This window comes from Emydura macquarii, unplaced genomic scaffold, assembly GCF_026122565.2.
Source record: "Emydura macquarii macquarii isolate MOO-44397 ecotype Brisbane River unplaced genomic scaffold, CSIRO-AGI_Emac_v2 contig_1390, whole genome shotgun sequence".
Lineage (NCBI taxonomy): Eukaryota > Metazoa > Chordata > Testudines > Chelidae > Emydura > Emydura macquarii.
The window spans coordinates 17,634,962-17,647,193 of record NW_027131527.1 but is presented as its reverse complement, the minus strand read 5'-3'; the positions used below and the strand labels follow the sequence as shown (position 1 = coordinate 17,647,193).

Sequence of the window (12,232 nt, the reverse complement as noted above, 5' to 3'; positions counted from 1 at the left end):
ATTCCTGAAAGGAAAACATGGAACCGTCTCTGTTCCAGTTTCACCCACTTTTGCTCACTGAACTCCTTGAAATACTGTATGTGCTTCATTGTATCCATAGTCCTCCTAGCCTTCGAATTAAACTTCCAAACTTCGCAAGTTACTATAACATCCTCTGTGATGTGAATGCCTGAACTACATTCTTCACTAATGTCCTTAATACCAAACACACATTGCTGAAGGGCCACCTGATGGCAACAAAGCTTCAAGAAATATCAACCTCAGGTGGAAATCTTAGAACACTTAAGTAATTAAAGTTTCAGGATATCATCTGAGAAGAATTTTCAAAATGATTTGACAACAAATGATGGGAGATGTGAGCAATCAAGATTAATTCCTCCTCAAATCACTGAATGGCTGATTAAGGCTAGACCATGCATAGTCTTACTGCCACAGGGCAGGGAACAGACACTTGCCCAGCCATTTTGTTCCCAGGCACACAAATTGGAGAAATCTATCATGGACAGCAGTATTAGCCTGGAGTGAGCTCCTTTAACTGAGCCTGAGAACTAGTCAGCCCATCCTATAGGCAGATTAATGAGCTCAACTGGGTTGCGTTAGGACTGACGGATTGGCTGTCCTGTCTGATTGGCTGAAGGAAGCCAGTAGGCCAGTTTTTAAGCAGCAGCAACTACTCCTATCCCTGCCTTGTTTCTAGCCTTGCCTTCTCCCAGCATTGCTCCCAGCTTTATTCCTGTCCTATTCCAGTCCGCTTCAGCCTTGCTTCCTCCTCTGACTCTGGATTCAACATCTGAGTCCTGACTCTGATTCCTGACTCCAGCTTTCACCCTTAACTCCAGTCCCTGCCACCCCACTCCTACTCCAACCACTAGGCTTGACTCCTACTACAACCACTAGCCGCATTTGTCACACCACCAAAGAAAGCTGTAGGAGAAATATGAGGGTGGGGCTATTGCCCTAATCCACATCCACAGTGGACACCAGAGCTAGGCTAGCAAAGGGAAATGCACACTGACCACTGTGAAAGGGCATAGCAGAGGCTGCTAAGACCTGTGCTCCCTTATATTAGTGGAGGCATTGTGTTTCAGGCACAATAGGTCTGAGAATAGCTGCCAGTATTTAGCAACTCTTCAGCCCTTCCATGCAACCTCAATTATTGACCTGATGTTATAAGATCCTTAGAACACAGACTGTCGTCTTCTGTGTTCTATATAGTTTTCAAAACATCAATGACATTAATCAAATAATGTATAGTAATAATAAATGAATATTTCTACTATTGACCTGAATTTTAATAGTACTCTCTTTATAGATCTTAAACATACAATGGGCCAGATTCTCAACTTGTGTAAATTAGCCTAACTCCATTGGCTTCAAAGGTCTTAGGCTGATTAACACCAACTGAAGGTCTTTTCCATTTTGTGTTAGGATTTTTTGCAAAGGGGTAGCACAGTCAGAACATATTTATTATTACGTCTTACATAAGCATAGCCTTAGTATTTCATTGCTTCTCAGTGTTAAATAAACTAGTATGTACTGTGTTTAATCATGCTATAACTGATTTCTGTGAAACTCTGTGTCAAAATATTACCATTAGCTTTTAATGTGCATTGCAGACACCCTCACAGAACACCACTCCCCGAGTATCTGGAGTGTACTTTCTAATATTCCAAACATTAACAATTAAAATTAAACCCTTCTGGCAGAATATCTTTGGCTTTTATTGTCCTCAGTGTATCATTTGGTCACCAACGTTCACGAACCTCCTTGATTACACAAATAGATATTACCCACCAGAATAGCTAACAAGTCAAAAAATGTGCACAGTTCTGTCAATCAAATGCTTCACTAGGGAGCAGTGATAAAAAACCAGTGGCAGAAATAAACTTTATCCCCAGATCAACCAAGCTCAGTTCACATACTATATTTCCAAAAAGGGCTACTGATGAACTGTGCTGTTTTGTAGAACACTAGGATGTCACATAGATTGGAAACTCATAATGACTGCAAATCAAGGAAATGACAAGCTTGCAAAGTTGTGTTTTGTTTTCTTTTTAAGCCACAGAACTGTTCCAAATGCAGGCGGTCACGGGTTTGCTTCCTGTCTATTCTTTTTGTCATCTGTGTGATGAAGCTGGATAACTTCCCATAAAAAAGAAGCTGTATCATTAATTTGTCAGCCTTGGGAAAAATTATTTGAAATGTGGCCTATGTCCATGATGATACAGGACAGGCCGGGATAAAAAATTTATGATAGCTACTGATGTGAGAGACTCATAATAATCTCCTTTGTTGCTCAGAGGGTTAGGTCACTTATGAGGGTTAAAGATTTTTCCCTCTTGGGTGAAGTGTATTAACAAAATCATTTGCTTACCAGAGGATCCTGATCTTCAGCTGAAACTGTAGTGATAACAGTGCCCTTGATTGCATCGGGAGCAACCATTCCCCTGTACAGAGCTTTCCTAAATACTGGGGAGTAATCATTCATATCCTGCAAAATAAAATTAAGAATTTAGTTCTCCAGTTGAAACGAGATTATGGACATATCCCCCAATTGTTCTTTTCAACTATACCCATTCACTCCCTTCCCATTTAAGAACCCATTTGCCACTGTCAGCCTTTCCATACTCTCAATTCTATTACTATCACACAAGCCTGGCACCCCAGAGAAAGATGCTAAATTTTCAATACAATATTATTGTGTAAGAGATCAACGAAAAGTAATTCTCCTTCAGAAAACAGTCTGTCACCCAAGTAAATAAAGCTTCCAGGAACGGCAAAGATTCTTATGACAGTTGCTTTTCAAGCCATGCCCCACAATAAGGCTTTGTTAATTTTCTAAACTGGATGAGCTTGCTCAATGTGACAGATTCAGAAGAAAATACAGAACCAGCTTATTATAAACACTTTATGAGAGCCTAAATTATGCTTTGCATAGTGAGGTATGTGTTGTGAAGGAAAAAAATGTATTAGACTTGTATTTTTTTAAGCAAAGGTATCTTACATAGAGGGAGGCAGTAAAAAGAAAATACAAATATAAAGCATACTCAGATGAAAGACCCTTAATAACCGCCCTGACTATCGGGAACCAAATGCACTTCAACTCTTCTCTCCATCAATTCTGTAATTCGTTAAGAGGAACAATCATTTACCTTTATAGCATGATTTATCCTGAAATATGTACTGCATAAATAACTCCCTCAGGATCAGGCTCACTACACTTGGCTGCATATAATTTTTTTTCAACATTAAACAAGTGCAACTTTAAGCCACTGTTTTTATTTTTCGTTTAACTTTTGTTTTTGCTTTATTGGTAAATCTATTTTAATAATTTGAATGGTATTAACAGATTTATTCATTTTTGCACTTGCAGATAAAATAGGTGAGCTAAACTAATTAAAAATGCATGTATGGCTTTTAAAATGACCAAAATCAAAGAGGGATCACATGGAGATAAGTATATTGTCCCAGACAAAATGACAAGATGTGATGGATGTGGTTTTAATTAGGCTGCAACTTTATTAACTCATTTGGGAATTATCTGGCAATAACTTGTACAGTGCAGGTCACCATTCCCTCCTCACTCATTTCTAACTACTTGTGGAGGGCTGCCATCAGTCCCAACGCAAATCCATCCACCCTCCCCTCAGATGAGGGAAAAGGAGCTGAGAAAAGCGGACTGTAGCCTCGCCATACCAGATGTTAGGAGCTTCAGTCCCATTCCCCAGTTGCTTTAGGTGATGCCTTCCACTAAGTGTACTTCCAGTTGATCAGGGAACCAGACCCCTATGGAATGAGAAACTGTACTGGACACTCGCCACTATTTTGGATGTCACTCTCCACCTCTCACCAGGTTCCCAGATACTTAACAATTCTCTCCCAAACCAAAAATATATCCGCTCCTTGGTCAGAGAGTTGTTCTCCATCATCCCTGAATAAAAACAGACACCAATTTATGATATTTTTGGTGTGCAATTATCAACTTCTCCTGTCCTAATGATTCACACGTCTTTTGGCTTTGCAAACCTATAGAAGCCTGGTGACTCTCCACCATACTGTCCACTGTAGTATTTCAAACCAGTTTACAATCAGCCCAGAAAAAAGGTTCTGGATCTACCCTAAATCTCTCTGTGCCTTGATGATTAAGTTCTCCCCCTTACAAAATCCCAGATTATTTTCACTCAGGTGTACAATAAACATTTCAGCTGGCTGTTTCTTGGCTGCTCCTTTTGCCAAGCCAATCCCGGTTTGCCTCAGCACCAAAGGCCCAGCTGAAAACCTCTCAGGGAATTGGCTGCCCACCTGTGGGCACATAGCTTCAAATGCTGGCTCTTCTCTTGCTCCTCATATCATACCCCTTCAGCCATGTGAACTTCCAGGGAGAACTGGCCACCTGCCTGTGGGCTAAATGTGAGAGAGGGCTATTTTGGGCAGGTCAGGGCATATATATATATCTAGCAAGTCCCCAGCTCACGTGATGCCTAACCTGCTTTTTTGCCTGCCTCACAACCCAAAGAAGGGGGGAACCATTAAAACCCTTTCTTGCTACTTGACCAGACAAACTCCTCCCCACCTTTGAGGTTGTGGGGTTGAATTTTGGCAAATTGTTGAAATAAAATAAATCAGAATTCCTTACACTGGATTATGGGGATGGTTGCCTTCATATTTTCTGACCTTTTGCAGCTGGGCATTTTACTTAATCTTACAATTTAAAGCAGAAAACTAATTTACACAAACGAACCATATTTTTCTAAATACTTCAAAGTGATGCCAAGTTTGCAAAAAACTAAGGCCCTGCTCTACCTTGTCCCAAAATACTCATTCTTGGATCTTTCTATCATTGTGTTTGTGCACGTGCATGTGTATGTGTATGTTTAGAGAGAGACAGTTTTGAAGCATCACACAGCAATCTCAGATTATAAAACTATCCACATTCCATTACCCCTTATTATTACTATTTATTATTTGTATCACTGTTAACATCTAGAAGAGAATAAAAAGACAGTTCCTGCCTCAAACTTGGGAAAAAGATGCTGGATTCATCTACTGAAGTTGATATGGTGCATATATATGCATGTAGACACAAAAGCAGTCAGAGGTACTAAATTAAAACTAACTAAAGTACACCAGCTATTATGTGCTCCATACCAATTGTATAGCTCAGGTTTAAGACTGTCTATACCAGTAGTTCTCAGCTTTTTCCATAGTAGGACCCCTGCTGGAACTACCCTCCTGTTTAGCAGTAAGGGAAGGGCAGGGTGGTCATGACCTTGTGACATCTGTTTGTGACCATCTCCCCTTGCCCCACCCCCCACCCCCTCCAGATGAGGACTCCTGGTTTCATTCATGCTGGAAAAAAGTCAGAATAACAATGGAGACCGTGTGCATGTCCTGGGGATATGCCCATGTTGCAAATTTCTAGGAAAATAATGGCTAAAAATGAAACAAATCTTAAACAGCTCTTCTAATTTCATCTAATTTTTGCCTCCTATGTCAGGAGCAGGAAAATAAAAATTTCAAAATGTAAAATAAATAAATAAAACAACCTCTCCTGCCCCCGCTCCTAACAACAACCCTGCCCTGATTTATCAATGAGTTTAAATATGTAAACACAGAAATGTCTATGAATCCATTAGAAGTATAAGTATTAGCAGTTAGAGGTGTAAGTAAATAGAGCCTTTGTATTGTGGACAAGTTGATGTTACTATGAAAATATTGGCCAAAATTTTCAAAAACAGGATCCTGAAGTTAATCTCCTTAATCTCTAGATTCTTAATGACTTCTATGGGAGCTGCTGGGTGTTGAACAGTTTTGAAAACAAGCCTACTTATTTGAGAGGCTAAATCAGGATGTCAGAAGCTAATCTGAGGTGCCTGTTTTTGAAAGTCTTCACCTTTTAATTTTCATATTTGACATTTATTAGATTTAAATATGAAACCTTAACAGCATAGTAACATAGGTCTGGGTGGGTTTTTTTCTCATTTATTATTATATTACTTTAACTTTGCCTCAGATTATTTAAAGTCAAGGACAAACTGTATTTTTAAAAGTTAATGCTTCTGTACTGCCATTGACTTGGGGGAGTTATGGTGACATGCTGGGCAAGAGAGAGAGACAGATACATACAAAGCAAAACAAAGAGAAAGTTCTTTCTATGGGATTTGGAGTCTGGGCTCTTGGACACTTACACAGCCCTGCAAATCACCTCCCCAAAGGGAGGATTTATCTGACACGCCACATATTTTCCTTTATGTTGTCAGAAGATGCCAATAATACATTTTCTGATGCCAATAATACATTTTCTTTTAAGTGGAATAATGTGAGAAGGAACAGATTTTTCATGCCAAAACAGTACTGGATTTGTACTTCACTTTTGTGATTTTGTAAAAATCATCTCCTGAATGGTTCAAATTGCAATTATTTCATAACTAAATACTGCAGCAAAAAGTAATTCGCAATTCTTCTTTTCCTGTTTTTGTTTGTTACTCCTTTTCTTTCACTGTCTTTAACCTACACAGTTTACTTAATGTTCTTAGTGTTTGCTGGCAAACAGTCACATTCATGGACAATGCAAACTGAAGACCATGAATTAAGTGAATGTAAACTTCTACTTTGCAAAGAGATCAAGATAGCCATCCACTGCATGCAAACAAAGCTCAGTTCTGCATTCATTGTGTATTTGACTCTTGATTAGTGAATATGAATGAGACTACACATGCCAATGGGGATGAGAAGGTCGAAGCTACAGATAAAGTATCTCTTTAAAGAAGGAAAAGTAAGTTCTTTTCAATACTTTAACAGGAACCTTTCTCATAAGGTCTCCAACAAAATTAGAACCTACTACGTTCATTTATGAAGGTTTAGGTACAGGATGACCTGATGGGCCTATCAGACGTTGTTAAATAACTCTCTCTCATATTTGGGACTGCAAATCAAATCCTCTTCTATCTGATTAGACAAATCAGTGGTTAAATATTTTTTTTAAATTTGGCAGGTGAAAGTTCAGCTTGTGTCATTATTTTACATTTTCACATGCATCTGCACTTCCAGGTTTCAGCCAATAACAGAAGCAGGAGTGCCAAAGTGCCAATAAAACCACTTTCTCAGTGTTTTTGACTCAGACGTGGGCAGTACTGGAAACCTCATTAATTTAGAAAGCTCATTCTTGCAAAATTCACAACCTTAACCAGTTTAAATAAGCACTTGGAGCATTTACCTTCAAAATAAATCTCTTACACTTTTCAGGTACACCTACTAGTAGTTTGGATTATATCTGGATTGCGCATTGTAGTGGAATGAAATCCAGAACAGAATTCCACAGTAATTGTAGTTCAGATACCAGGAAAATACCAGTAATCTTGTTTCTTTCAAAGACCAGAGCTTAAATTGAGCCAGCACTAGCCGGAGCAGAGCTCCTGTAAATATTTTCAAACCCATGGGAGCCCCAGCGCCTCCCATTCAGCTGAAACCCCAAGCCTCAGGGCTCCGGAAAATATAAGGGTTAAAGAGAAGCAGCAGTATATGCCCTTAGTAGTACATATCCAGCTGGTTTCTAGAACATGGCATACTGGTTGCCATAGTAGCTCATCCTCTTTTCCTAGCGCTCTGTGGAATGTAGGCATAGACCTTACCCTGCTGTTTGTGTGGGATAGAGAGTAGGAAGGAGAAGCCACTCCCTATATTGTGTTCTGTTCCACAGAAACACACCAACTGCTCCTATGTGGCATAGGGAAGGATTCTCCCCTTTCACTGGAAGACTGGCTTTGTTTCAGAGGCCTGATAATCTTTTGGGTATATTTGTGGAATATTTAAGGTAAGCTACACACATAAGATATGATTTTTTTTTTAGATGTGAAAAATCATATCTGGGTCTATCAACCATAATAATGTTGCATTAAAACATCTCTATTGTTTTCAGATAATATATGACAAGTTCAGCATTCTCTGAAAGTTTTTATCATCTTCTGCATGTTTTTATGTATCCTTAGAGACTGAAAATCAGAGACTTAAAATAGAAATGTCAGAAAGAGAAATCCTGTTTAAAGATGATACAGAACATTCACTGCTATGGGAAAAGAAAAGGAAATCATATTTAGCTATTTGAATCAGTACCAAACGAATATGCATATAAAGTCAATGGTAAGGCAAAAGGACATTGTCCTAAAACTGCCTTTCCACCAAGACAAATTTTACACACGAACTTTTCCTAGTAAATCTCACATGTTTGTACCAAATAAAATGTCCTCTCTCACTGGGTAGCAAAATATTCTGGGGATTTCTAGACAGATGAGAAAAAGGGTTACCCCTCACCCCCACACTTTGACAGCCAAAAAATGTTTGCTTATTTTACAAAATAGACACCAAGCTTCCAGTTTGGGGTTTAGGTTAAAATAAAACAATAGTTTGATATCCACCTAAACTCACTACGGAGTTTCTTATCATTCAGCATAACTGACAGTGTGTGCTCAAGAAAGTTCCAGGAGTGGAACAATGAGTTGTAGGTCAAACCCTAGTGTAAGAGTATGTGTATTGTTTCTTTAAACCTGTGACATAAATTGAGACAGGAAGTAGTTGGCGGAAGTTCTAGGCAGAAACTCTGATTGTGAAGTAGAGAGAGAGAGAGAGTAACTTTAATTATAATACTGTTTTTCTTATTCTAATAAAGTTTTGTTCAGTATCAGAAGAAAGTGGCTCTTTAGAGCAATTATTATATTCACAGTTGGTTGTATTGACAGAGATGTATAGTAAAACTTCAGTCCTTCCCTACATTATAACTTGGTCTAGTTAATACTATTTGTTCTTACTATTTATAAGCACTGAAGAGCACCAACAATATTGTAAAAGAAAAAGCGTGTTTTCTGGTGAAAATTGTCACAATGTGGAGTTCAGTCTGTATCTGACTGTGTTTGTTTAAACACAGAAATGAAGAATATGCTCAGCTTCCAACACTGCAGATCTGGGCCAAGATCTTCAACAATTAGGTGCCTAAACTTATGCTCCTGAACCTAAATTTAGATACATAAATCAGTGCCCTGATTTTTAAAAGTGCTGAGCATGCAGAAGCTCTCAAGGGACCATAAGTCAAATAGGGATAGATCGAGTAAAACATATTACAGACACACCCCCTAGCTGCCCCAACATGCCTCCTTGCCAGGGGCTGGGGGGTAAAGAGGTGAAGAAGCTGACTATGAAATTGTTACTTACCTTACAATAACTGTGGTTCTTCAAGATGTGTTGTCCATATGTATTCCACCTGTGGTGTGCATGTACTCAACATCAGAATCTTTTGGCCAGCTGTGAAGGCACACTGAGTATCCTTGTGACCCTTTCTGAAGCTATAAAGAGCAGAGAAGGGCCAAAGCCTCTGACATCCTTTGCCAATACAGAATCGAGGCATGGAAGAACTCCGCAGTAGGACGGTGGATAGTGAAACAACGGATGGACAAAATATCTTGATGCTAAGGTAAGTAACTTTCTTCTTTTTTGAGTGATTGTCTATATTTACTTCACTCTTGGCAACTCACAAGCAGTGACCTGATGACACAGAGGTGGGTGCGCTCTAAACAAAGACTGAAGCACCGCTCTGCTAAAAGGAGCATCAGATCTTGATACTTCAACTAGGCTACAGTGCTTTGCAAAAGTGCAGATTGATCCCTGCAATGCCACTCTGCATATTTCTGAGATAGACAGACTTCTCAAGGAAGCTGCACATGCTGCCTGAGTCCGAATAAAATAAATCCTAATCCTAAAAAATGCTGATTTTGTGAATAAATGTAGCAATGAGTAAATTGCCAAGGGCTCAGATGGGGATCCTTTCAGATTCTCTAGGGCCACATTGAGGGCCCAGGGAGAGTAAGGCTCCCTAAGTTGGGGGAAAACAAATGTAAAACCCTTTAGGAGTTCAGCCACAGTAGGGTGGGAAAATACTGTGCAACCCAGGATGAGGGGGCAGGGTGAGATGTGCTGATACAGCTGTTAAGTGCACTCAAGTAGAACTAAGAGACAGTCCGGAGTTCTTGAAAATCAACAAATAGTACAGGATACCTGGAATTTGGATGCTTATAAAGGGTAAGTGATTTTGCTCAGCCCATTACCACCTAGCAGCATATGTTAGCCTATGGGATCCTTCCTGCTCTGAATCAAAATGTTTTGAAGGTCCAAAGAGATCTAAAGATCTCTCTAGATCTGTCATCCATCCAGCGTACAGAATGTGAGGTGGAAGAAAGATGGATTCAGATGCAAGATTTTCCCATCTTCCTGGAAGATCAAGTGCAAGAGAAGAAGAAAGTGTTTTGGAGGGAATATTGATTGGTTCATCACCCAAGTACCAAACTGCCTTAGCCCCTTTGGAGCTCTCACAATGACTATAGCTGAGTCCTGCCTGATTTTCCAGAAAAGCAGTGGGATCAGCAGGATAAGTGTAGATCATCCGAATAACGAGGAATGCATCTCATAGAAAACTGAGCAGAATTTGGGTCATTTCTTGTTCTCATCTGTCACAAAGAAGTCTACTGATGGTTGACCTCATTCCTGGGAGAGGCTTCATACTATGGACTCCCTAATAGTCAACTCATGGTCCATGGAGAATTGTTTCAGACAGCCTGCCAGGGAATTTTGTAGGCCTTGGAGGTGGTGTAGTGCTACTGGTAAGACTTGATGGTGGATGCACCAACTCCAGAACTGCACATCCTACTGGCACAGGAGGCATGAACAAGCTTACTCAGCTGTTTATATAAAACATAGCTGTCATGTTGTATGTCATTTTTTGAATTGCTGGTTCTCGAATCACTGGGAGGAATACAGTGCAGGCTTGATGAACTGCCCTGCGTTCTAATAGGTTTATGTGCAACCTCTTTTCCTTTTGGGTCCATTGGTACAGAACCTGATGGCAGTTTAGATAAGTTCCTCTCCTACGAGGCATACAACAGTCACAAAGAGTTTGGTGGGAAGAACACACCACCCTTGTACACTTGATTGGGATTTTTCCACCAATTTAGGAAAGGAAGGACATTAAGAGGAACTAGCATTGACATGATATGGTGTCCATTTGGTAGATGCACCGACTTCAACCAGACCTGCATACAGTGTAGATGAAGTTTAGAGTGCTGTGTGACAAATCTATATGAGGCCATGTGCCTGGGAAGACTCAAGCCAGCTCTCACTGAGGTATATAACTGATTGATAAGGGTTGTCACAGATTTGAATCTGTCTTGAGGCAGGTAAGCTCTGGCTGTGCGGGAGTCTGTCACCATAAAAATTCCTAAGATACATAATCCTTCTACGAAGATTTTTCATATTCACTCACTTAATAGCTATATGTGAATAATCCGGGCAAAGCAAGTTACAGGATTCTTCACAAATACTGCACTATTGAGAATTTTTTTATTTTTAAGAAGTTTTGAAGAAACATAAAAATTCACACCTAAAACATAACAAAGGAACATGAAATATCTGATTTAGGTCAAGATAAGCATGAAATTCAGTGTTCACTTTCATGCACCATCTTGAATACATTTCTGTGACCAATCTCACAACAATTCACACTTCACTGCTTCCCCGATATAACTATGCAGCTGCTGTTACCTAACTATCAAATTAAGGGCCAAACATTTGCATGCAAGTTATATGAAACTTTCTTGCACTGCAAATCCATCTGCAGATCATTTATATATTCTTGTTGACACAACAGAATTAAAGTCAAAGCATAATAAAGGAACAAGGTTTTCTCCTTATCATCGCTCCCTTTTATGTCCTGTTTCTTGCTTTGTTTCACATTGGTTGCATTGTATAGTATATGAAAGCAGTAGGAAAGGACATGTTTCTCCAGTAGCTTCTCTGTGCAAAGGATAAAAATTAAAAGTATGCAGAGAATGCAATACAGAAGAAAGTTCATGTACTCTCATTCAACAGAACTTACAGTAGCTACCCCTGGAACTATTCCACGGAGCAAAATGAGAACTGATAAGTGGATTTCTTGAAGCCATCTCCATTGCTTACCCAGCTGTCATCTTAGCTCTAGCATGATGTGTTAGCCCCCCAACTCACCACTCCTTAAAGCCATAAAGTCATGTTTAGAAGGATTAAAGCAGTCTTCAATATAAAATACTCTAAGAACTAATATTGACATTGCTGGAAAGAAAAAGGAAAATGCTAAACACAATGGTCAGTAAACTAGGAAAAACATCTTGGAGCGGGGATGAAGAGAACAGAAGCACTGGAGAGAAAGGGCACT

At 39.5% G+C, this 12,232-nt stretch overlaps 1 protein-coding gene across 1 annotated transcript in view; it reads right to left on the bottom strand.

Annotated features, from left to right (window-relative positions):
* PCDH15 (protocadherin related 15) overlaps nt 1-12,232 on the bottom strand; it is a 714,631-nt gene that overhangs the window by 182,895 nt on the left and 519,504 nt on the right. Inside the window, exon 22 of the mRNA XM_067552760.1 lies at nt 2,375-2,491. Coding sequence (XP_067408861.1) covers nt 2,375-2,491 — 117 coding nt within the window. The remainder of the gene's footprint in view (nt 1-2,374; nt 2,492-12,232) is intronic.